The following is a 25,718-nucleotide window of genomic DNA, read 5'->3' on the forward strand; positions in this document are numbered from 1 at the left end:
CAACACTAACTTGATGACTTGGCAGGGTCGCGCCTTCAGGATGAGCCGCATGCTCAATGCTGTCACGTGCAAAGAGCGTCTCATCGCCCCGGGGGCTCTGGGACCAGCATAAAAGGCAGCACAATGCTGCGCTCCCTCACACACTTCTCCTCACACCTTCGCCTCCTCCGGCAACAAGGTGAGTCTCAACAACCGACCCCTTCTTCCCACAACGGCCTTCTCTTCCCACACACGCTGACGGGACATACTCCCTCCTCCAATCTACTGCCCCTCGCTCGCTCTCTTCTCACATTGCCGCCAAACTGCGCCAATCTCTTGCAGGGACAAACACCTTTCCCTCACACTGCTCGGGAGCTGCGTGCTCTCCCTCAAGCTGCCCTCTGCCTTCAATGCACCAACTCCCTCACTGCCTCCTTCCCCATCCTCACCCACACAATCTCCCTCCACCTCTGCTCACACACACCCACAGCAAAGCAGCTCTAGAGCTACTGCGCACACTCCTTCCTCCACCTGCCCCACGCAACAAGTACCCACACCTGGGGACTCTTTCTGGGGACGCTCTCCTCTACAGCCACCAGCATCTCTGCTGCCTCCTCTCACCCCTGCTCCCCACAACAGGGGCACAGGCCCACAACACCCTCCGCCTCCTCACACCCGCCTCCTCACATCTTCTCAACCCCCGCTCTTCCAGGGCCCTCTCCACAACACACCCATGGCCTGCAATGACCTCTGCCGCCCCTGCGGACCCACCCCGCTGGCTAACAGCTGCAACGAGCCCTGTGTCAGGCAGTGCGAGGACTCCCGCGTGGTCATCCAGCCTCCCGCTGTTCTCGTCACCCTGCCCGGACCCATCCTCAGCTCCTTCCCCCAGAGCACCGCTGTCGGATCCTCCTCCTCTGCCGCTGTGGGTGCAAACCTTAGCGCTCAGGGAGTCCCCATCAACAATGGTGGCTTCGGCTTTGGCTATGGCTATGGCGCCGGCTATGGCGCCGGCTTTGGAGGTCTTGGATGCTTCGCCCGTGGAAGAGGCTGCTACCCCTGCTAAGGACCCTCCCCGCGAACCCTGACCACAGACAACAACGTCCTGCAAGACACTCAACCCTCTGAGGATGCAGCTCCACAACACTGGCTCCGCTTGGGCTCTGTGTCCATGCCTCTGTCTCTCCAGCAAGGGAGGAAGCAAGTGCATGGCCAAGGGGCACAGCCTCACCTCTTGACAACGGGGAGGCCAAAGGAGCGCCTGCTCTTCTCCCACTTCTTCCATGGCATCACCCCTTCTTTGGCTTCACTGCTGCCTTGTAAATGTGCAGTGGGACCATCCACTGCACACAGGCAGGCCACAGCGTTGATGCTCTGAATTCTAGCTCACACCACCTCTTTTCCACTTTCCCATCCTTCCTCTCACTCTTTTCCATCAATAAACTGCTCATGAATAGTAAACACAGACGCCTCCTCTTCCTTTCTTCTTACAAGACTCTTTCAGCCTCTCCACACACCGAGGCAGGACTCCCAAGGCCAGCGGGGAGGCCGAGCCAACGGGAGAAAAGGGGCCTGTGCTCCTTGTCTCTGCCTCCAACAAGACAGTCACCGCAAGACCCTAACAGCACAAACACACCCAAGGGTACACATCCCCTCAGAGCAGGACAACGATGTCTTCCACACCACTACCAACAGCCCTCCCAAGAAAATACACACCAACAGCCATGCGGCAATCCACATGCCCTGCCAGCACACCACACAACACCCTCCCTTCACACAAAAAGCCCTTGTACACACTACGGCCACTACGAACACCGCTCCGACCCAAACGCTCACTGCCTCCACATGCCGCACATGCGTGTCCACATGTGCGGCCATATGCTGGACCAACACCACTACTTCCCAGGAAATATTCTCAGCGAACACCGAGGAAAGGCAGGCCGCGGGCAACACAAAGAAAGAAGAAAGCGGCCAACGCACCTCCTTTCCTCAGCTAGGGCTGCTGCCATCGGCCTCAGGGCCTCCACTCCTGAAAAACAGGGAACTCGCTAACGCCACTCAGCTAAAGGCGCCACCGCGACCCGCTCTACCAAGGGCATCTTCCTTATACAAAACACAGTCAAACAACGGCCTGCACAAAGCAGCTCACACCACAAAGCAGCTCCACTCTTCCTCTTTCTCTTCCTCCACAACAAGTCTTCTCCAATTGCTTTGCAGACTCCCGTCTGCAACGCAGGCACACCTATGCTCTCAAGAAGCAAGGAGGGAAGACTATGGAACATTGAGCATCAGGAACAGCATTCTCAGGGACCCCAAAGAGAGAAAAGCAGGTCCCATCTCAACAAGGACAACACGCTCACAAAGCACTCGGGCATGCCCAGTTGCTGGAGCCCCTGTCCTCCACACTTCTAGCTGCATGTCAACACGGCAAGAAACTCTCGCATCTAGAGCCCAAGTCTCCATGTCCTCTTGCTCTTCTCTTGTGCAATAACCAGTTGCAACCCTGACCCTTCCAACACCGCTCACAGCACTGTTCTCGCCCTGTACCCTCTCCACAGGCCACCCCCGCAAAAGCCCTAACCCTGCCTGACACTCTGGCGCTACCTCTGCCTCTCAAAGCACTCAGCATCTCTCCCAAACATCCACAGCTCTCCCAAAGAACTCACGAAGCACTGGTGCCAGCTGAACACCACGCTATAAAAGTGAGGAAAGGAGAACCCCAGCCACCGACCACCAGCACCCTCCTGACACAAGGGCGAACTAAATCTTCCAAACTCAAAAAGAGACCTAGCTCGCAAAACACACTTCTCTTCCCAAAACCCTGCTTCCACTCCTTCTATTGCGCATGCACAGTGCGCACCGCCACACCACAGCAATACACACGCAGCCAGCTTTCTAATTACTGGCACCGCGCACGCAGCACAATCGGCGAGCCACCAGGGGAGCCAACCTCACCGCTATTGCGAGCCCTAGACCAAACCCTGCGTAGCTCACGGCAAGGCAGGCAAAGTCATCCAAGGGGCCAGGGCGGGCGTCCAACACTCCTGCCAATGCCACAACAGCCTCCCTGCTCACACACAAAACGGAGGACACTACTCATAATGCAGCCGCTAACCACACCACACAACCACCATACAAGGAGCTCACTGCTCACACCCGGCCTCACCTACACTTTGACAGTGGTGTCCCCGTTCGCCTGACATGCGCATTCCACTAAAATCCACCCAGCTTCAGAGGCGACCTTGAAAGAGACCGCGGCACCATAATGGGCACCTCTGCAAGGGGAGGAAATGAAAAGAGAGCTTTGCGGGAAGGAAAACCAACACTAACTTGATGACTTGGCAGGGTCGCGCCTTCAGGATGAGCCGCATGCTCAATGCTGTCACGTGCAAAGAGCGTCTCATCGCCCCGGGGGCTCTGGGACCAGCATAAAAGGCAGCACAATGCTGCGCTCCCTCACACACTTCTCCTCACACCTTCGCCTCCTCCGGCAACAAGGTGAGTCTCAACAACCGACCCCTTCTTCCCACAACGGCCTTCTCTTCCCACACACGCTGACGGGACATACTCCCTCCTCCAATCTACTGCCCCTCGCTCGCTCTCTTCTCACATTGCCGCCAAACTGCGCCAATCTCTTGCAGGGACAAACACCTTTCCCTCACACTGCTCGGGAGCTGTGTGCTCTCCCTCAAGCTGCCCTCTGCCTTCAATGCACCAACTCCCTCACTGCCTCCTTCCCCATCCTCACCCACACAATCTCCCTCCACCTCTGCTCACACACACCCACAGCAAAGCAGCTCTAGAGCTACTGCGCACACTCCTTCCTCCACCTGCCCCACGCAACAAGTACCCACACCTGGGGACTCTTTCTGGGGACGCTCTCCTCTACAGCCACCAGCATCTCTGCTGCCTCCTCTCACCCCTGCTCCCCACAACAGGGGCACAGGCCCACAACACCCTCCGCCTCCTCACACCCGCCTCCTCACATCTTCTCAACCCCCGCTCTTCCAGGGCCCTCTCCACAACACACCCATGGCCTGCAACGACCTCTGCCGCCCCTGCGGACCCACCCCGCTGGCTAACAGCTGCAACGAGCCCTGTGTCAGGCAGTGCGAGGACTCCCGCGTGGTCATCTAGCCTCCCGCTGTTCTCGTCACCCTGCCCGGACCCATCCTCAGCTCCTTCCCCCAGAGCACCGCTGTCGGATCCTCCTCCTCTGCCGCTGTGGGTGCAAACCTTAGCGCTCAGGGAGTCCCCATCAACAATGGTGGCTTCGGCTTTGGCTATGGCTATGGCGCCGGCTATGGCGCCGGCTTTGGAGGTCTTGGATGCTTCGCCCGTGGAAGAGGCTGCTACCCCTGCTAAGGACCCTCCCCGCGAACCCTGACCACAGACAACAACGTCCTGCAAGACACTCAACCCTCTGAGGATGCAGCTCCACAACACTGGCTCCGCTTGGGCTCTGTGTCCATGCCTCTGTCTCTCCAGCAAGGGAGGAAGCAAGTGCATGGCCAAGGGGCACAGCCTCACCTCTTGACAACGGGGAGGCCAAAGGAGCGCCTGCTCTTCTCCCACTTCTTCCATGGCATCACCCCTTCTTTGGCTTCACTGCTGCCTTGTAAATGTGCAGTGGGACCATCCACTGCACACAGGCAGGCCACAGCGTTGATGCTCTGAATTCTAGCTCACACCACCTCTTTTCCACTTTCCCATCCTTCCTCTCACTCTTTTCCATCAATAAACTGCTCATGAATAGTAAACACAGACGCCTCCTCTTCCTTTCTTCTTACAAGACTCTTTCAGCCTCTCCACACACCGAGGCAGGACTCCCAAGGCCAGCGGGGAGGCCGAGCCAACGGGAGAAAAGGGGCCTGTGCTCCTTGTCCCTGCCTCCAACAAGACAGTCACCGCAAGACCCTAACAGCACAAACACACCCAAGGGTACACATCCCCTCAGAGCAGGACAACGATGTCTTCCACACCACTACCAACAGCCCTCCCAAGAAAATACACACCAACAGCCATGCGGCAATCCACATGCCCTGCCAGCACACCACACAACACCCTCCCTTCACACAAAAAGCCCTTGTACACACTACGGCCACTACGAACACCGCTCCGACCCAAACGCTCACTGCCTCCACATGCCGCACATGCGTGTCCACATGTGCGGCCATATGCTGGACCAACACCACTACTTCCCAGGAAATATTCTCAGCGAACACCGAGGAAAGGCAGGCCGCGGGCAACACAAAGAAAGAAGAAAGCGGCCAACGCACCTCCTTTCCTCAGCTAGGGCTGCTGCCATCGGCCTCAGGGCCTCCACTCCTGAAAAACAGGGAACTCGCTAACGCCACTCAGCTAAAGGCGCCACCGCGACCCGCTCTACCAAGGGCATCTTCCTTATACAAAACACAGTCAAACAACGGCCTGCACAAAGCAGCTCACACCACAAAGCAGCTCCACTCTTCCTCTTTCTCTTCCTCCACAACAAGTCTTCTCCAATTGCTTTGCAGACTCCCGTCTGCAACGCAGGCACACCTATGCTCTCAAGAAGCAAGGAGGGAAGACTATGGAACATTGAGCATCAGGAACAGCATTCTCAGGGACCCCAAAGAGAGAAAAGCAGGTCCCATCTCAACAAGGACAACACGCTCACAAAGCACTCGGGCATGCCCAGTTGCTGGAGCCCCTGTCCTCCACACTTCTAGCTGCATGTCAACACGGCAAGAAACTCTCGCATCTAGAGCCCAAGTCTCCATGTCCTCTTGCTCTTCTCTTGTGCAATAACCAGTTGCAACCCTGACCCTTCCAACACCGCTCACAGCACTGTTCTCGCCCTGTACCCTCTCCACAGGCCACCCCCGCAAAAGCCCTAACCCTGCCTGACACTCTGGCGCTACCTCTGCCTCTCAAAGCACTCAGCATCTCTCCCAGACATCCACAGCTCTCCCAAAGAACTCACGAAGCACTGGTGCCAGCTGAACACCACGCTATAAAAGTGAGGAAAGGAGAACCCCAGCCACCGACCACCAGCACCCTCCTGACACAAGGGCGAACTAAATCTTCCAAACTCAAAAAGAGACCTAGCTCGCAAAACACACTTCTCTTCCCAAAACCCTGCTTCCACTCCTTCTATTGCGCATGCACAGTGCGCACCGCCACACCACAGCAATACACACGCAGCCAGCTTTCTAATTACTGGCACCGCGCACGCAGCACAATCGGCGAGCCACCAGGGGAGCCAACCTCACCGCTATTGCGAGCCCTAGACCAAACCCTGCGTAGCTCACGGCAAGGCAGGCAAAGTCATCCAAGGGGCCAGGGCGGGCGTCCAACACTCCTGCCAATGCCACAACAGCCTCCCTGCTCACACACAAAACGGAGGACACTACTCATAATGCAGCCGCTAACCACACCACACAACCACCATACAAGGAGCTCACTGCTCACACCCGGCCTCACCTACACTTTGACAGTGGTGTCCCCGTTCGCCTGACATGCGCATTCCACTAAAATCCACCCAGCTTCAGAGGCGACCTTGAAAAGAGACTGCGGCACCATAATGGGCACCTCTGCAAGGGGAGGAAATGAAAAGAGAGCTTTGCGGAAGGAAAACCAACACTAACTTGATGACTTGGCAGGGTCGCGCCTTCAGGATGAGCCGCATGCTCAATGCTGTCACGTGCAAAGAGCGTCTCATCGCCCCGGGGGCTCTGGGACCAGCATAAAAGGCAGCACAATGCTGCGCTCCCTCACACACTTCTCCTCACACCTTCGCCTCCTCCGGCAACAAGGTGAGTCTCAACAACCGACCCCTTCTTCCCACAACGGCCTTCTCTTCCCACACACGCTGACGGGACATACTCCCTCCTCCAATCTACTGCCCCTCGCTCGCTCTCTTCTCACATTGCCGCCAAACTGCGCCAATCTCTTGCAGGGACAAACACCTTTCCCTCACACTGCTCGGGAGCTGTGTGCTCTCCCTCAAGCTGCCCTCTGCCTTCAATGCACCAACTCCCTCACTGCCTCCTTCCCCATCCTCACCCACACAATCTCCCTCCACCTCTGCTCACACACACCCACAGCAAAGCAGCTCTAGAGCTACTGCGCACACTCCTTCCTCCACCTGCCCCACGCAACAAGTACCCACACCTGGGGACTCTTTCTGGGGACGCTCTCCTCTACGGCCACCAGCATCTCTGCTGCCTCCTCTCACCCCTGCTCCCCACAACAGGGGCACAGGCCCACAACACCCTCCGCCTCCTCACACCCGCCTCCTCACATCTTCTCAACCCCCGCTCTTCCAGGGCCCTCTCCACAACACACCCATGGCCTGCAACGACCTCTGCCGCCCCTGCGGACCCACCCCGCTGGCTAACAGCTGCAACGAGCCCTGTGTCAGGCAGTGCGAGGACTCCCGCGTGGTCATCCAGCCTCCCGCTGTTCTCGTCACCCTGCCCGGACCCATCCTCAGCTCCTTCCCCCAGAGCACCGCTGTCGGATCCTCCTCCTCTGCCGCTGTGGGTGCAAACCTTAGCGCTCAGGGAGTCCCCATCAACAATGGTGGCTTCGGCTTTGGCTATGGCTATGGCGCCGGCTATGGCGCCGGCTTTGGAGGTCTTGGATGCTTCGCCCGTGGAAGAGGCTGCTACCCCTGCTAAGGACCCTCCCCGCGAACCCTGACCACAGACAACAACGTCCTGCAAGACACTCAACCCTCTGAGGATGCAGCTCCACAACACTGGCTCCGCTTGGGCTCTGTGTCCATGCCTCTGTCTCTCCAGCAAGGGAGGAAGCAAGTGCATGGCCAAGGGGCACAGCCTCACCTCTTGACAACGGGGAGGCCAAAGGAGCGCCTGCTCTTCTCCCACTTCTTCCATGGCATCACCCCTTCTTTGGCTTCACTGCTGCCTTGTAAATGTGCAGTGGGACCATCCACTGCACACAGGCAGGCCACAGCGTTGATGCTCTGAATTCTAGCTCACACCACCTCTTTTCCACTTTCCCATCCTTCCTCTCACTCTTTTCCATCAATAAACTGCTCATGAATAGTAAACACAGACGCCTCCTCTTCCTTTCTTCTTACAAGACTCTTTCAGCCTCTCCACACACCGAGGCAGGACTCCCAAGGCCAGCGGGGAGGCCGAGCCAACGGGAGAAAAGGGGCCTGTGCTCCTTGTCTCTGCCTCCAACAAGACAGTCACCGCAAGACCCTAACAGCACAAACACACCCAAGGGTACACATCCCCTCAGAGCAGGACAACGATGTCTTCCACACCACTACCAACAGCCCTCCCAAGAAAATACACACCAACAGCCATGCGGCAATCCACATGCCCTGCCAGCACACCACACAACACCCTCCCTTCACACAAAAAGCCCTTGTACACACTACGGCCACTACGAACACCGCTCCGACCCAAACGCTCACTGCCTCCACATGCCGCACATGCGTGTCCACATGTGCGGCCATATGCTGGACCAACACCACTACTTCCCAGGAAATATTCTCAGCGAACACCGAGGAAAGGCAGGCCGCGGGCAACACAAAGAAAGAAGAAAGCGGCCAACGCACCTCCTTTCCTCAGCTAGGGCTGCTGCCATCGGCCTCAGGGCCTCCACTCCTGAAAAACAGGGAACTCGCTAACGCCACTCAGCTAAAGGCGCCACCGCGACCCGCTCTACCAAGGGCATCTTCCTTATACAAAACACAGTCAAACAACGGCCTGCACAAAGCAGCTCACACCACAAAGCAGCTCCACTCTTCCTCTTTCTCTTCCTCCACAACAAGTCTTCTCCAATTGCTTTGCAGACTCCCGTCTGCAACGCAGGCACACCTATGCTCTCAAGAAGCAAGGAGGGAAGACTATGGAACATTGAGCATCAGGAACAGCATTCTCAGGGACCCCAAAGAGAGAAAAGCAGGTCCCATCTCAACAAGGACAACACGCTCACAAAGCACTCGGGCATGCCCAGTTGCTGGAGCCCCTGTCCTCCACACTTCTAGCTGCATGTCAACACGGCAAGAAACTCTCGCATCTAGAGCCCAAGTCTCCATGTCCTCTTGCTCTTCTCTTGTGCAATAACCAGTTGCAACCCTGACCCTTCCAACACCGCTCACAGCACTGTTCTCGCCCTGTACCCTCTCCACAGGCCACCCCCGCAAAAGCCCTAACCCTGCCTGACACTCTGGCGCTACCTCTGCCTCTCAAAGCACTCAGCATCTCTCCCAGACATCCACAGCTCTCCCAAAGAACTCACGAAGCACTGGTGCCAGCTGAACACCACGCTATAAAAGTGAGGAAAGGAGAACCCCAGCCACCGACCACCAGCACCCTCCTGACACAAGGGCGAACTAAATCTTCCAAACTCAAAAAGAGACCTAGCTCGCAAAACACACTTCTCTTCCCAAAACCCTGCTTCCACTCCTTCTATTGCGCATGCACAGTGCGCACCGCCACACCACAGCAATACACACGCAGCCAGCTTTCTAATTACTGGCACCGCGCACGCAGCACAATCGGCGAGCCACCAGGGGAGCCAACCTCACCGCTATTGCGAGCCCTAGACCAAACCCTGCGTAGCTCACGGCAAGGCAGGCAAAGTCATCCAAGGGGCCAGGGCGGGCGTCCAACACTCCTGCCAATGCCACAACAGCCTCCCTGCTCACACACAAAACGGAGGACACTACTCATAATGCAGCCGCTAACCACACCACACAACCACCATACAAGGAGCTCACTGCTCACACCCGGCCTCACCTACACTTTGACAGTGGTGTCCCCGTTCGCCTGACATGCGCATTCCACTAAAATCCACCCAGCTTCAGAGGCGACCTTGAAAGAGACCGCGGCACCATAATGGGCACCTCTGCAAGGGGAGGAAATGAAAAGAGAGCTTTGCGGGAAGGAAAACCAACACTAACTTGATGACTTGGCAGGGTCGCGCCTTCAGGATGAGCCGCATGCTCAATGCTGTCACGTGCAAAGAGCGTCTCATCGCCCCGGGGGCTCTGGGACCAGCATAAAAGGCAGCACAATGCTGCGCTCCCTCACACACTTCTCCTCACACCTTCGCCTCCTCCGGCAACAAGGTGAGTCTCAACAACCGACCCCTTCTTCCCACAACGGCCTTCTCTTCCCACACACGCTGACGGGACATACTCCCTCCTCCAATCTACTGCCCCTCGCTCGCTCTCTTCTCACATTGCCGCCAAACTGCGCCAATCTCTTGCAGGGACAAACACCTTTCCCTCACACTGCTCGGGAGCTGTGTGCTCTCCCTCAAGCTGCCCTCTGCCTTCAATGCACCAACTCCCTCACTGCCTCCTTCCCCATCCTCACCCACACAATCTCCCTCCACCTCTGCTCACACACACCCACAGCAAAGCAGCTCTAGAGCTACTGCGCACACTCCTTCCTCCACCTGCCCCACGCAACAAGTACCCACACCTGGGGACTCTTTCTGGGGACGCTCTCCTCTACGGCCACCAGCATCTCTGCTGCCTCCTCTCACCCCTGCTCCCCACAACAGGGGCACAGGCCCACAACACCCTCCGCCTCCTCACACCCGCCTCCTCACATCTTCTCAACCCCCGCTCTTCCAGGGCCCTCTCCACAACACACCCATGGCCTGCAACGACCTCTGCCGCCCCTGCGGACCCACCCCGCTGGCTAACAGCTGCAACGAGCCCTGTGTCAGGCAGTGCGAGGACTCCCGCGTGGTCATCCAGCCTCCCGCTGTTCTCGTCACCCTGCCCGGACCCATCCTCAGCTCCTTCCCCCAGAGCACCGCTGTCGGATCCTCCTCCTCTGCCGCTGTGGGTGCAAACCTTAGCGCTCAGGGAGTCCCCATCAACAATGGTGGCTTCGGCTTTGGCTATGGCTATGGCGCCGGCTATGGCGCCGGCTTTGGAGGTCTTGGATGCTTCGCCCGTGGAAGAGGCTGCTACCCCTGCTAAGGACCCTCCCCGCGAACCCTGACCACAGACAACAACGTCCTGCAAGACACTCAACCCTCTGAGGATGCAGCTCCACAACACTGGCTCCGCTTGGGCTCTGTGTCCATGCCTCTGTCTCTCCAGCAAGGGAGGAAGCAAGTGCATGGCCAAGGGGCACAGCCTCACCTCTTGACAACGGGGAGGCCAAAGGAGCGCCTGCTCTTCTCCCACTTCTTCCATGGCATCACCCCTTCTTTGGCTTCACTGCTGCCTTGTAAATGTGCAGTGGGACCATCCACTGCACACAGGCAGGCCACAGCGTTGATGCTCTGAATTCTAGCTCACACCACCTCTTTTCCACTTTCCCATCCTTCCTCTCACTCTTTTCCATCAATAAACTGCTCATGAATAGTAAACACAGACGCCTCCTCTTCCTTTCTTCTTACAAGACTCTTTCAGCCTCTCCACACACCGAGGCAGGACTCCCAAGGCCAGCGGGGAGGCCGAGCCAACGGGAGAAAAGGGGCCTGTGCTCCTTGTCTCTGCCTCCAACAAGACAGTCACCGCAAGACCCTAACAGCACAAACACACCCAAGGGTACACATCCCCTCAGAGCAGGACAACGATGTCTTCCACACCACTACCAACAGCCCTCCCAAGAAAATACACACCAACAGCCATGCGGCAATCCACATGCCCTGCCAGCACACCACACAACACCCTCCCTTCACACAAAAAGCCCTTGTACACACTACGGCCACTACGAACACCGCTCCGACCCAAACGCTCACTGCCTCCACATGCCGCACATGCGTGTCCACATGTGCGGCCATATGCTGGACCAACACCACTACTTCCCAGGAAATATTCTCAGCGAACACCGAGGAAAGGCAGGCCGCGGGCAACACAAAGAAAGAAGAAAGCGGCCAACGCACCTCCTTTCCTCAGCTAGGGCTGCTGCCATCGGCCTCAGGGCCTCCACTCCTGAAAAACAGGGAACTCGCTAACGCCACTCAGCTAAAGGCGCCACCGCGACCCGCTCTACCAAGGGCATCTTCCTTATACAAAACACAGTCAAACAACGGCCTGCACAAAGCAGCTCACACCACAAAGCAGCTCCACTCTTCCTCTTTCTCTTCCTCCACAACAAGTCTTCTCCAATTGCTTTGCAGACTCCCGTCTGCAACGCAGGCACACCTATGCTCTCAAGAAGCAAGGAGGGAAGACTATGGAACATTGAGCATCAGGAACAGCATTCTCAGGGACCCCAAAGAGAGAAAAGCAGGTCCCATCTCAACAAGGACAACACGCTCACAAAGCACTCGGGCATGCCCAGTTGCTGGAGCCCCTGTCCTCCACACTTCTAGCTGCATGTCAACACGGCAAGAAACTCTCGCATCTAGAGCCCAAGTCTCCATGTCCTCTTGCTCTTCTCTTGTGCAATAACCAGTTGCAACCCTGACCCTTCCAACACCGCTCACAGCACTGTTCTCGCCCTGTACCCTCTCCACAGGCCACCCCCGCAAAAGCCCTAACCCTGCCTGACACTCTGGCGCTACCTCTGCCTCTCAAAGCACTCAGCATCTCTCCCAAACATCCACAGCTCTCCCAAAGAACTCATGAAGGACTGGTGCCAGCTGAACACCACGCTATAAAAGTGAGGAAAGGAGAACCCCAGCCACCGACCACCAGCACCCTCCTGACACAAGGGCGAACTAAATCTTCCAAACTCAAAAAGAGACCTAGCTCGCAAAACACACTTCTCTTCCCAAAACCCTGCTTCCACTCCTTCTATTGCGCATGCACAGTGCGCACCGCCACACCACAGCAATACACACGCAGCCAGCTTTCTAATTACTGGCACCGCGCACGCAGCACAATCGGCGAGCCACCAGGGGAGCCAACCTCACCGCTATTGCGAGCCCTAGACCAAACCCTGCGTAGCTCACGGCAAGGCAGGCAAAGTCATCCAAGGGGCCAGGGCGGGCGTCCAACACTCCTGCCAATGCCACAACAGCCTCCCTGCTCACACACAAAACGGAGGACACTACTCATAATGCAGCCGCTAACCACACCACACAACCACCATACAAGGAGCTCACTGCTCACACCCGGCCTCACCTACACTTTGACAGTGGTGTCCCCGTTCGCCTGACATGCGCATTCCACTAAAATCCACCCAGCTTCAGAGGCGACCTTGAAAGAGACCGCGGCACCATAATGGGCACCTCTGCAAGGGGAGGAAATGAAAAGAGAGCTTTGCGGGAAGGAAAACCAACACTAACTTGATGACTTGGCAGGGTCGCGCCTTCAGGATGAGCCGCATGCTCAATGCTGTCACGTGCAAAGAGCGTCTCATCGCCCCGGGGGCTCTGGGACCAGCATAAAAGGCAGCACAATGCTGCGCTCCCTCACACACTTCTCCTCACACCTTCGCCTCCTCCGGCAACAAGGTGAGTCTCAACAACCGACCCCTTCTTCCCACAACGGCCTTCTCTTCCCACACACGCTGATGGGACATACTCCCTCCTCCAATCTACTGCCCCTCGCTCGCTCTCTTCTCACATTGCCGCCAAACTGCGCCAATCTCTTGCAGGGACAAACACCTTTCCCTCACACTGCTCGGGAGCTGTGTGCTCTCCCTCAAGCTGCCCTCTGCCTTCAATGCACCAACTCCCTCACTGCCTCCTTCCCCATCCTCACCCACACAATCTCCCTCCACCTCTGCTCACACACACCCACAGCAAAGCAGCTCTAGAGCTACTGCACACACTCCTTCCTCCACCTGCCCCACGCAACAAGTACCCACACCTGGGGACTCTTTCTGGGGACGCTCTCCTCTACAGCCACCAGCATCTCTGCTGCCTCCTCTCACCCCTGCTCCCCACAACAGGGGCACAGGCCCACAACACCCTCCGCCTCCTCACACCCGCCTCCTCACATCTTCTCAACCCCCGCTCTTCCAGGGCCCTCTCCACAACACACCCATGGCCTGCAACGACCTCTGCCGCCCCTGCGGACCCACCCCGCTGGCTAACAGCTGCAACGAGCCCTGTGTCAGGCAGTGCGAGGACTCCCGCGTGGTCATCCAGCCTCCCGCTGTTCTCGTCACCCTGCCCGGACCCATCCTCAGCTCCTTCCCCCAGAGCACCGCTGTCGGATCCTCCTCCTCTGCCGCTGTGGGTGCAAACCTTAGCGCTCAGGGAGTCCCCATCAACAATGGTGGCTTCGGCTTTGGCTATGGCTATGGCGCCGGCTATGGCGCCGGCTTTGGAGGTCTTGGATGCTTCGCCCGCGGAAGAGGCTGCTACCCCTGCTAAGGAACCTTCCCGCGAACCCTGACCACAGACAACAACGTCCTGCAAGACACTCAACCCTCTGAGGATGCAGCTCCACAACACTGGCTCCGCTTGGGCTCTGTGTCCATGCCTCTGTCTCTCCAGCAAGGGAGGAAGCAAGTGCATGGCCAAGGGGCACAGCCTCACCTCTTGACAACGGGGAGGCCAAAGGAGCGCCTGCTCTTCTCCCACTTCTTCCATGGCATCACCCCTTCTTTGGCTTCACTGCTGCCTTGTAAATGCGCAGTGGGACCATCCACTGCACACAGGCAGGCCACAGCGTTGATGCTCTGAATTCTAGCTCACACCACCTCTTTTCCACTTTCCCATCCTTCCTCTCACTCTTTTCCATCAATAAACTGCTCATGAATAGTAAACACAGACGCCTCCTCTTCCTTTCTTCTTACAAGACTCTTTCAGCCTCTCCACACACCGAGGCAGGACTCCCAAGGCCAGCAGGGAGGCTGAGCCAACGGGAGAAAAGGGGCCTGTGCTCCTTGTCTCTGCCTCCAACAAGACAGTCACCGCAAGACCCTAACAGCACAAACACACCCAAGGGTACACATCCCCTCAGAGCAGGACAACGATGTCTTCCACACCACTACCAACAGCCCTCCCAAGAAAATACACACCAACAGCCATGCGGCAATCCACATGCCCTGCCAGCACACCACACAACACCCTCCCTTCACACAAAAAGCCCTTGTACACATTACGGCCACTACGAACACCGCTCCGACCCAAACGCTCACTGCCTCCACATGCCGCACATGCGTGTCCACATGTGCGGCCATATGCTGGACCAACACCACTACTTCCCAGGAAATATTCTCAGCGAACACCGAGGAAAGGCAGGCCGCGGGCAACACAAAGAAAGAAGAAAGCGGCCAACGCACCTCCTTTCCTCAGCTAGGGCTGCTGCCATCGGCCTCAGGGCCTCCACTCCTGAAAAACAGGGAACTCGCTAACGCCACTCAGCTAAAGGCGCCACCGCGACCCGCTCTACCAAGGGCATCTTCCTTATACAAAACACAGTCAAACAACGGCCTGCACAAAGCAGCTCACACCACAAAGCAGCTCCACTCTTCCTCTTTCTCTTCCTCCACAACAAGTCTTCTCCAATTGCTTTGCAGAGTCCCGTCTGCAATGCAGGCACACCTATGCTCTCAAGAAGCAAGGAGGGAAGACTAAGGAACATTGAGCATCAGGAACAGCATTCTCAGGGACCCCAAAGAGAGAAAAGCAGGTCCCATCTCAACAAGGACAACACGCTCACAAAGCACTCGGGCATGCCCAGTTGCTGGAGCCCCTGTCCTCCACACTTCTAGCTGCATGTCAACACGGCAAGAAACTCTCGCATCTAGAGCCCAAGTCTCCATGTCCTCTTGCTCTTCTCTTGTGCAATAACCAATTGCAACCCTGACCCTTCCAACACCGCTCACAGCACTGTTCTCGCCCTGTACCCTCTCCACAGGCCACCCCCGCAAAAGCCCTAACCCTGCCTGACACTCTGGCGCTACCTCTGCCTCTCAAAGCACTCAGCATCTCTCCCAAACATCCACAGCTCTCCCAAAGAACTCATGAAGGACTGGTGCCAGCTGAACACCACGCTATAAAAGTGAGGAAAGGAGAACCCCAGCCACCGACCACCAGCACCCTCCTGACACAAGGGCGAACTAAATCTTCCAAACTCAAAAAGAGACCTAGCTCGCAAAACACACTTCTCTTCCCAAAACCCTGCCTCCACTCCTTCTATTGCGCATGCACAGTGCGCACCGCCACACCACAGCAATACACACGCAGCCAGCTTTCTAATTACTGGCACCGCGCACGCAGCACAATCGGCGAGCCACCAGGGGAGCCAACCTCACCGCTATTGCGAGCCCTAGACCAAACCCTGCGTAGCTCACGGCAAGGCAGGCAAAGTCATCCAAGGGGCCAGGGCGGGCGTCCAACACTCCTGCCAATGCCACAACAGCCTCCCTGCTCACACACAAAACGGAGGACACTACTCATAATGCAGCCGCTAACCACACCACACAACCACCATACAAGGAGCTCACTGCTCACACCCGGCCTCACCTACACTTTGACAGTGGTGTCCCCGTTCGCCTGACATGCGCATTCCACTAAAATCCACCCAGCTTCAGAGGCGACCTTGAAAGAGACCGCGGCACCATAATGGGCACCTCTGCAAGGGGAGGAAATGAAAAGAGAGCTTTGCGGGAAGGAAAACCAACACTAACTTGATGACTTGGCAGGGTCGCGCCTTCAGGATGAGCCGCATGCTCAATGCTGTCACGTGCAAAGAGCGTCTCATCGCCCCGGGGGCTCTGGGACCAGCATAAAAGGCAGCACAATGCTGCGCTCCCTCACACACTTCTCCTCACACCTTCGCCTCCTCCGGCAACAAGGTGAGTCTCTACAACCGACCCCTTCTTCCCACAACGGCCTTCTCTTCCCACACACGCTGATGGGACATACTCCCTCCTCCAATCTACTGCCCCTCGCTCGCTCTCTTCTCACATTGCCGCCAAACTGCGCCAATCTCTTGCAGGGACAAACACCTTTCCCTCACACTGCTCGGGAGCTGTGTGCTCTCCCTCAAGCTGCCCTCTGCCTTCAATGCACCAACTCCCTCACTGCCTCCTTCCCCATCCTCACCCACACAATCTCCCTCCACCTCTGCTCACACACACCCACAGCAAAGCAGCTCTAGAGCTACTGCGCACACTCCTTCCTCCACCTGCCCCACGCAACAAGTACCCACACCTGGGGACTCTTTCTGGGGACGCTCTCCTCTACAACCACCAGCATCTCTGCTGCCTCCTCTCACCCCTGCTCCCCACAACAGGGGCACAGGCCCACAACACCCTCCGCCTCCTCACACCCGCCTCCTCACATCTTCTCAACCCCCGCTCTTCCAGGGCCCTCTCCACAACACACCCATGGCCTGCAACGACCTCTGCCGCCCCTGCGGACCCACCCCGCTGGCTAACAGCTGCAACGAGCCCTGTGTCAGGCAGTGCGAGGACTCCCGCGTGGTCATCCAGCCTCCCGCTGTTCTCGTCACCCTGCCCGGACCCATCCTCAGCTCCTTCCCCCAGAGCACCGCTGTCGGATCCTCCTCCTCTGCCGCTGTGGGTGCAAACCTTAGCGCTCAGGGAGTCCCCATCAACAATGGTGGCTTCGGCTTTGGCTATGGCTATGGCGCCGGCTATGGCGCCGGCTTTGGAGGTCTTGGATGCTTCGCCCGTGGAAGAGGCTGCTACCCCTGCTAAGGAACCTTCCCGCGAACCCTGACCACAGACAACAACGTCCTGCAAGACACTCAACCCTCTGAGGATGCAGCTCCACAACACTGGCTCCGCTTGGGCTCTGTGTCCATGCCTCTGTCTCTCCAGCAAGGGAGGAAGCAAGTGCATGGCCAAGGGGCACAGCCTCACCTCTTGACAACGGGGAGGCCAAAGGAGCGCCTGCTCTTCTCCCACTTCTTCCATGGCATCACCCCTTCTTTGGCTTCACTGCTGCCTTGTAAATGCGCAGTGGGACCATCCACTGCACACAGGCAGGCCACAGCGTTGATGCTCTGAATTCTAGCTCACACCACCTCTTTTCCACTTTCCCATCCTTCCTCTCACTCTTTTCCATCAATAAACTGCTCATGAATAGTAAACACAGACGCCTCCTCTTCCTTTCTTCTTACAAGACTCTTTCAGCCTCTCCACACACCGAGGCAGGACTCCCAAGGCCAGCAGGGAGGCTGAGCCAACGGGAGAAAAGGGGCCTGTGCTCCTTGTCTCTGCCTCCAACAAGACAGTCACCGCAAGACCCTAACAGCACAAACACACCCAAGGGTACACATCCCCTCAGAGCAGGACAACGATGTCTTCCACACCACTACCAACAGCCCTCCCAAGAAAATACACACCAACAGCCATGCGGCAATCCACATGCCCTGCCAGCACACCACACAACACCCTCCCTTCACACAAAAAGCCCTTGTACACATTACGGCCACTACGAACACCGCTCCGACCCAAACGCTCACTGCCTCCACATGCCGCACATGCGTGTCCACATGTGCGGCCATATGCTGGACCAACACCACTACTTCCCAGGAAATATTCTCAGCGAACACCGAGGAAAGGCAGGCCGCGGGCAACACAAAGAAAGAAGAAAGCGGCCAACACACCTCCTTTCCTCAGCTAGGGCTGCTGCCATCGGCCTCAGGGCCTCCACTCCTGAAAAACAGGGAACTCGCTAACGCCACTCAGCTAAAGGCGCCACCGCGACCCGCTCTACCAAGGGCATCTTCCTTATACAAAACACAGTCAAACAACGGCCTGCACAAAGCAGCTCACACCACAAAGCAGCTCCACTCTTCCTCTTTCTCTTCCTCCACAACAAGTCTTCTCCAATTGCTTTGCAGAGTCCCGTCTGCAACGCAGGCACACCTATGCTCTCAAGAAGCAAGGAGGGAAGACTATGGAACATTGAGCATCAGGAACAGCATTCTCAGGGACCCCAAAGAGAGAAAAGCAGGTCCCATCTCAACAAGGACAACACGCTCACAAAGCACTCGGGCATGCCCAGTTGCTGGAGCCCCTGTCCTCCACACTTCTAGCTGCATGTCAACACGGCAAGAAACTCTCGCATCTAGAGCCCAAGTCTCCATGTCCTCTTGCTCTTCTCTTGTGCAATAACCAGTTGCAACCCTGACCCTTCCAACACCGCTCACAGCACTGTTCTCGCCCTGTACCCTCTCCACAGGCCACCCCCGCAACAGCCCTAACCCTGCCTGACACTCTGGCGCTACCTCTGCCTCTCAAAGCACTCAGCATCTCTCCCAAACATCCACAGCTCTCCCAAAGAACTCATGAAGGACTGGTGCCAGCTGAACACCACGCTATAAAAGTGAGGAAAGGAGAACCCCAGCCACCGACCACCAGCACCCTCCTGACACAAGGGCGAACTAAATCTTCCAAACTCAAAAAGAGACCTAGCTCGCAAAACACACTTCTCTTCCCAAAACCCTGCCTCCACTCCTTCTATTGCGCATGCACAGTGCGCACCGCCACACCACAGCAATACACACGCAGCCAGCTTTCTAATTACTGGCACCGCGCACGCAGCACAATCGGCGAGCCACCAGGGGAGCCAACCTCACCGCTATTGCGAGCCCTAGACCAAACCCTGCGTAGCTCACGGCAAGGCAGGCAAAGTCATCCAAGGGGCCAGGGCGGGCGTCCAACACTCCTGCCAATGCCACAACAGCCTCCCTGCTCACACACAAAACGGAGGACACTACTCATAATGCAGCCGCTAACCACACCACACAACCACCATACAAGGAGCTCACTGCTCACACCCGGCCTCACCTACACTTTGACAGTGGTGTCCCCGTTCGCCTGACATGCGCATTCCACTAAAATCCACCCAGCTTCAGAGGCGACCTTGAAAGAGACCGCGGCACCATAATGGGCACCTCTGCAAGGGGAGGAAATGAAAAGAGAGCTTTGCGGGAAGGAAAACCAACACTAACTTGATGACTTGGCAGGGTCACGCCTTCAGGATGAGCCGCATGCTCAATGCTGTCACGTGCAAAGAGCGTCTCATCGCCCCGGGGGCTCTGGGACCAGCATAAAAGGCAGCACAATGCTGCGCTCCCTCACACACTTCTCCTCACACCTTCGCCTCCTCCGGCAACAAGGTGAGTCTCAACAACCGACCCCTTCTTCCCACAACGGCCTTCTCTTCCCACACACGCTGACGGGACATACTCCCTCCTCCAATCTACTGCCCCTCGCTCGCTCTCTTCTCACATTGCCGCCAAACTGCGCCAATCTCTTGCAGGGACAAACACCTTTCCCTCACACTGCTCGGGAGCTGTGTGCTCTCCCTCAAGCTGCCCTCTGCCTTCAATGCACCAACTCCCTCACTGCCTCCTTCCCCATCCTCACCCACACAATCTCCCTCCACCTCTGCTCACACACACCCACAGCAAAGCAGCTCTAGAGCTACTGCGCACACTCCTTCCTCCACCTGCCCCACGCAACAAGTACCCACACCTGGGGACTCTTTCTGGGGACGCTCTCCTCTACAGCCACCAGCATCTCTGCTGCCTCCTCTCACCCCTGCTCCCCACAACAGGGGCACAGGCCCACAACACCCTCCGCCTCCTCACACCCGCCTCCTCACATCTTCTCAACCCCCGCTCTTCCAGGGCCCTCTCCACAACACACCCATGGCCTGCAACGACCTCTGCCGCCCCTGCGGACCCACCCCGCTGGCTAACAGCTGCAACGAGCCCTGTGTCAGGCAGTGCGAGGACTCCCGCGTGGTCATCCAGCCTCCCGCTGTTCTCGTCACCCTGCCCGGACCCATCCTCAGCTCCTTCCCCCAGAGCACCGCTGTCGGATCCTCCTCCTCTGCCGCTGTGGGTGCAAACCTTAGCGCTCAGGGAGTCCCCATCAACAATGGTGGCTTCGGCTTTGGCTATGGCTATGGCGCCGGCTATGGCGCCGGCTTTGGAGGTCTTGGATGCTTCGCCCGTGGAAGAGGCTGCTACCCCTGCTAAGGACCCTCCCCGCGAACCCTGACCACAGAAAACAACGTCCTGCAAGACACTCAACCCTCTGAGGATGCAGTTCCACAACACTGGCTCCGCTTGGGCTCTGTGTCCATGCCTCTGTCTCTCCAGCAAGGGAGGAAGCAAGTGCATGGCCAAGGGGCACAGCCTCACCTCTTGACAACGGGGAGGCCAAAGGAGCGCCTGCTCTTCTCCCACTTCTTCCATGGCATCACCCCTTCTTTGGCTTCACTGCTGCCTTGTAAATGTGCAGTGGGACCATCCACTGCACACAGGCAGGCCACAGCGTTGATGCTCTGAATTCTAGCTCACACCACCTCTTTTCCACTTTCCCATCCTTCCTCTCACTCTTTTCCATCAATAAACTGCTCATGAATAGTAAACACAGACGCCTCCTCTTCCTTTCTTCTTACAAGACTCTTTCAGCCTCTCCACACACCGAGGCAGGACTCCCAAGGCCAGCGGGGAGGCCGAGCCAACGGGAGAAAAGGGGCCTGTGCTCCTTGTCTCTGCCTCCAACAAGACAGTCACCGCAAGACCCTAACAGCACAAACACACCCAAGGGTACACATCCCCTCAGAGCAGGACAACGATGTCTTCCACACCACTACCAACAGCCCTCCCAAGAAAATACACACCAACAGCCATGCGGCAATCCACATGCCCTGCCAGCACACCACACAACACCCTCCCTTCACACAAAAAGCCCTTGTACACACTACGGCCACTACGAACACCGCTCCGACCCAAACGCTCACTGCCTCCACATGCCGCACATGCGTGTCCACATGTGCGGCCATATGCTGGACCAACACCACTACTTCCCAGGAAATATTCTCAGCGAACACCGAGGAAAGGCAGGCCGCGGGCAACACAAAGAAAGAAGAAAGCGGCCAACGCACCTCCTTTCCTCAGCTAGGGCTGCTGCCATCGGCCTCAGGGCCTCCACTCCTGAAAAACAGGGAACTCGCTAACGCCACTCAGCTAAAGGCGCCACCGCGACCCGCTCTACCAAGGGCATCTTCCTTATACAAAACACAGTCAAACAACGGCCTGCACAAAGCAGCTCACACCACAAAGCAGCTCCACTCTTCCTCTTTCTCTTCCTCCACAACAAGTCTTCTCCAATTGCTTTGCAGACTCCCGTCTGCAATGCAGGCACACCTATGCTCTCAAGAAGCAAGGAGGGAAGACTATGGAACATTGAGCATCAGGAACAGCATTCTCAGGGACCCCAAAGAGAGAAAAGCAGGTCCCATCTCAACAAGGACAACACGCTCACAAAGCACTCGGGCATGCCCAGTTGCTGGAGCCCCTGTCCTCCACACTTCTAGCTGCATGTCAACACGGCAAGAAACTCTCGCATCTAGAGCCCAAGTCTCCATGTCCTCTTGCTCTTCTCTTGTGCAATAACCAGTTGCAACCCTGACCCTTCCAACACCGCTCACAGCACTGTTCTCGCCCTGTACCCTCTCCACAGGCCACCCCCGCAACAGCCCTAACCCTGCCTGACACTCTGGCGCTACCTCTGCCTCTCAAAGCACTCAGCATCTCTCCCAAACATCCACAGCTCTCCCAAAGAACTCATGAAGGACTGGTGCCAGCTGAACACCACGCTATAAAAGTGAGGAAAGGAGAACCCCAGCCACCGACCACCAGCACCCTCCTGACACAAGGGCGAACTAAATCTTCCAAACTCAAAAAGAGACCTAGCTCGCAAAACACACTTCTCTTCCCAAAACCCTGCCTCCACTCCTTCTATTGCGCATGCACAGTGCGCACCGCCACACCACAGCAATACACACGCAGCCAGCTTTCTAATTACTGGCACCGCGCACGCAGCACAATCGGCGAGCCACCAGGGGAGCCAACCTCACCGCTATTGCGAGCCCTAGACCAAACCCTGCGTAGCTCACGGCAAGGCAGGCAAAGTCATCCAAGGGGCCAGGGCGGGCGTCCAACACTCCTGCCAATGCCACAACAGCCTCCCTGCTCACACACAAAACGGAGGACACTACTTATAATGCAGCCGCTAACCACACCACACAACCACCATACAAGGAGCTCACTGCTCACACCCGGCCTCACCTACACTTTGACAGTGGTGTCCCCGTTCGCCTGACATGCGCATTCCACTAAAATCCACCCAGCTTCAGAGGCGACCTTGAAAGAGACCGCGGCACCATAATGGGCACCTCTGCAAGGGGAGGAAATGAAAAGAGAGCTTTGCGGGAAGGAAAACCAACACTAACTTGATGACTTGGCAGGGTCACGCCTTCAGGATGAGCCGCATGCTCAATGCTGTCACGTGCAAAGAGCGTCTCATCGCCCCGGGGGCTCTGGGACCAGCATAAAAGGCAGCACAATGCTGCGCTCCCTCACACACTTCTCCTCACACCTTCGCCTCCTCCGGCAACAAGGTGAGTCTCAACAACCGACCCCTTCTTCCCACAACGGCCTTCTCTTCCCACACACGCTGACGGGACATACTCCCTCCTCCAATCTACTGCCCCTCGCTCGCTCTCTTCTCACATTGCCGCCAAACTGCGCCAATCTCTTGCAGGGACAAACACCTTTCCCTCACACTGCTCGGGAGCTGTGTGCTCTCCCTCAAGCTGCCCTCTGCCTTCAATGCACCAACTCCCTCACTGCCTCCTTCCCCATCCTCACCCACACAATCTCCCTCCACCTCTGCTCACACACACCCACAGCAAAGCAGCTCTAGAGCTACTGCGCACACTCCTTCCTCCACCTGCCCCACGCAACAAGTACCCACACCTGGGGACTCTTTCTGGGGACGCTCTCCTCTACAGCCACCAGCATCTCTGCTGCCTCCTCTCACCCCTGCTCCCCACAACAGGGGCACAGGCCCACAACACCCTCCGCCTCCTCACACCCGCCTCCTCACATCTTCTCAACCCCCGCTCTTCCAGGGCCCTCTCCACAACACACCCATGGCCTGCAACGACCTCTGCCGCCCCTGCGGACCCACCCCGCTGGCTAACAGCTGCAACGAGCCCTGTGTCAGGCAGTGCGAGGACTCCCGCGTGGTCATCCAGCCTCCCGCTGTTCTCGTCACCCTGCCCGGACCCATCCTCAGCTCCTTCCCCCAGAGCACCGCTGTCGGATCCTCCTCCTCTGCCGCTGTGGGTGCAAACCTTAGCGCTCAGGGAGTCCCCATCAACAATGGTGGCTTCGGCTTTGGCTATGGCTATGGCGCCGGCTATGGCGCCGGCTTTGGAGGTCTTGGATGCTTCGCCCGTGGAAGAGGCTGCTACCCCTGCTAAGGACCCTCCCCGCGAACCCTGACCACAGAAAACAACGTCCTGCAAGACACTCAACCCTCTGAGGATGCAGCTCCACAACACTGGCTCCGCTTGGGCTCTGTGTCCATGCCTCTGTCTCTCCAGCAAGGGAGGAAGCAAGTGCATGGCCAAGGGGCACAGCCTCACCTCTTGACAACGGGGAGGCCAAAGGAGCGCCTGCTCTTCTCCCACTTCTTCCATGGCATCACCCCTTCTTTGGCTTCACTGCTGCCTTGTAAATGTGCAGTGGGACCATCCACTGCACACAGGCAGGCCACAGCGTTGATGCTCTGAATTCTAGCTCACACCACCTCTTTTCCACTTTCCCATCCTTCCTCTCACTCTTTTCCATCAATAAACTGCTCATGAATAGTAAACACAGACGCCTCCTCTTCCTTTCTTCTTACAAGACTCTTTCAGCCTCTCCACACACCGAGGCAGGACTCCCAAGGCCAGCGGGGAGGCCGAGCCAACGGGAGAAAAGGGGCCTGTGCTCCTTGTCTCTGCCTCCAACAAGACAGTCACCGCAAGACCCTAACAGCACAAACACACCCAAGGGTACACATCCCCTCAGAGCAGGACAACGATGTCTTCCACACCACTACCAACAGCCCTCCCAAGAAAATACACACCAACAGCCATGCGGCAATCCACATGCCCTGCCAGCACACCACACAACACCCTCCCTTCACACAAAAAGCCCTTGTACACACTACGGCCACTACGAACACCGCTCCGACCCAAACGCTCACTGCCTCCACATGCCGCACATGCGTGTCCACATGTGCGGCCATATGCTGGACCAACACCACTACTTCCCAGGAAATATTCTCAGCGAACACCGAGGAAAGGCAGGCCGCGGGCAACACAAAGAAAGAAGAAAGCGGCCAACGCACCTCCTTTCCTCAGCTAGGGCTGCTGCCATCGGCCTCAGGGCCTCCACTCCTGAAAAACAGGGAACTCGCTAACGCCACTCAGCTAAAGGCGCCACCGCGACCCGCTCTACCAAGGGCATCTTCCTTATACAAAACACAGTCAAACAACGGCCTGCACAAAGCAGCTCACACCACAAAGCAGCTCCACTCTTCCTCTTTCTCTTCCTCCACAACAAGTCTTCTCCAATTGCTTTGCAGACTCCCGTCTGCAACGCAGGCACACCTATGCTCTCAAGAAGCAAGGAGGGAAGACTAAGGAACATTGAGCATCAGGAACAGCATTCTCAGGGACCCCAAAGAGAGAAAAGCAGGTCCCATCTCAACAAGGACAACACGCTCACAAAGCACTCGGGCATGCCCAGTTGCTGGAGCCCCTGTCCTCCACACTTCTAGCTGCATGTCAACATGGCAAGAAACTCTCGCATCTAGAGCCCAAGTCTCCATGTCCTCTTGCTCTTCTCTTGTGCAATAACCAGTTGCAACCCTGACCCTTCCAACACCGCTCACAGCACTGTTCTCGCCCTGTACCCTCTCCACAGGCCACCCCCGCAACAGCCCTAACCCTGCCTGACACTCTGGCGCTACCTCTGCCTCTCAAAGCACTCAGCATCTCTCCCAAACATCCAC

At 57.2% G+C, this 25,718-nt stretch overlaps 7 protein-coding genes and 1 pseudogene across 7 annotated transcripts; all 8 read left to right on the top strand.

Annotated features, from left to right (window-relative positions):
• The first annotated feature begins 712 nt into the window (after positions 1-712).
• Positions 713-1,045, top strand: LOC148591194 (feather keratin 1-like). Its single transcript, XM_088538051.1, has one exon. The coding sequence runs from the start codon at positions 713-715 to the stop codon at positions 1,043-1,045; it is 333 nt and encodes a 110-aa protein (XP_088394177.1).
• Positions 1,046-4,011: 2,966 nt separating this feature from the next.
• Positions 4,012-4,344, top strand: LOC148591195 (feather keratin 1-like; annotated as a pseudogene).
• Positions 4,345-7,310: 2,966 nt separating this feature from the next.
• Positions 7,311-7,643, top strand: LOC148591196 (feather keratin 1-like). Its single transcript, XM_088538045.1, has one exon. The coding sequence runs from the start codon at positions 7,311-7,313 to the stop codon at positions 7,641-7,643; it is 333 nt and encodes a 110-aa protein (XP_088394171.1).
• Positions 7,644-10,609: 2,966 nt separating this feature from the next.
• LOC148591197 (feather keratin 1-like) lies at positions 10,610-10,942 on the top strand. The gene has a single exon (XM_088538050.1). It carries the CDS (start codon positions 10,610-10,612, stop codon positions 10,940-10,942), a length of 333 nt encoding a protein of 110 aa, XP_088394176.1.
• Positions 10,943-13,908: 2,966 nt separating this feature from the next.
• On the top strand, positions 13,909-14,241 carry LOC148591198 (feather keratin 1-like). The gene has a single exon (XM_088538046.1). The coding sequence runs from the start codon at positions 13,909-13,911 to the stop codon at positions 14,239-14,241; it is 333 nt and encodes a 110-aa protein (XP_088394172.1).
• Positions 14,242-17,207: 2,966 nt separating this feature from the next.
• Positions 17,208-17,540, top strand: LOC148591199 (feather keratin 1-like). The gene has a single exon (XM_088538049.1). It carries the CDS (start codon positions 17,208-17,210, stop codon positions 17,538-17,540), a length of 333 nt encoding a protein of 110 aa, XP_088394175.1.
• A 2,966-nt stretch (positions 17,541-20,506) lies between these two features.
• Positions 20,507-20,839, top strand: LOC148591200 (feather keratin 1-like). The gene has a single exon (XM_088538048.1). The coding sequence runs from the start codon at positions 20,507-20,509 to the stop codon at positions 20,837-20,839; it is 333 nt and encodes a 110-aa protein (XP_088394174.1).
• A 2,966-nt stretch (positions 20,840-23,805) lies between these two features.
• LOC148591201 (feather keratin 1-like) lies at positions 23,806-24,138 on the top strand. The gene has a single exon (XM_088538054.1). The coding sequence runs from the start codon at positions 23,806-23,808 to the stop codon at positions 24,136-24,138; it is 333 nt and encodes a 110-aa protein (XP_088394180.1).
• Positions 24,139-25,718: the final 1,580 nt, after the last annotated feature.

Source organism: Tinamus guttatus, unplaced genomic scaffold (assembly GCF_059628265.1).
Source record: "Tinamus guttatus ecotype Peru unplaced genomic scaffold, ASM5962826v1 Tinamus_guttatus_pri_ptg000922l, whole genome shotgun sequence".
Classification (NCBI taxonomy): domain Eukaryota; kingdom Metazoa; phylum Chordata; class Aves; order Tinamiformes; family Tinamidae; genus Tinamus; species Tinamus guttatus.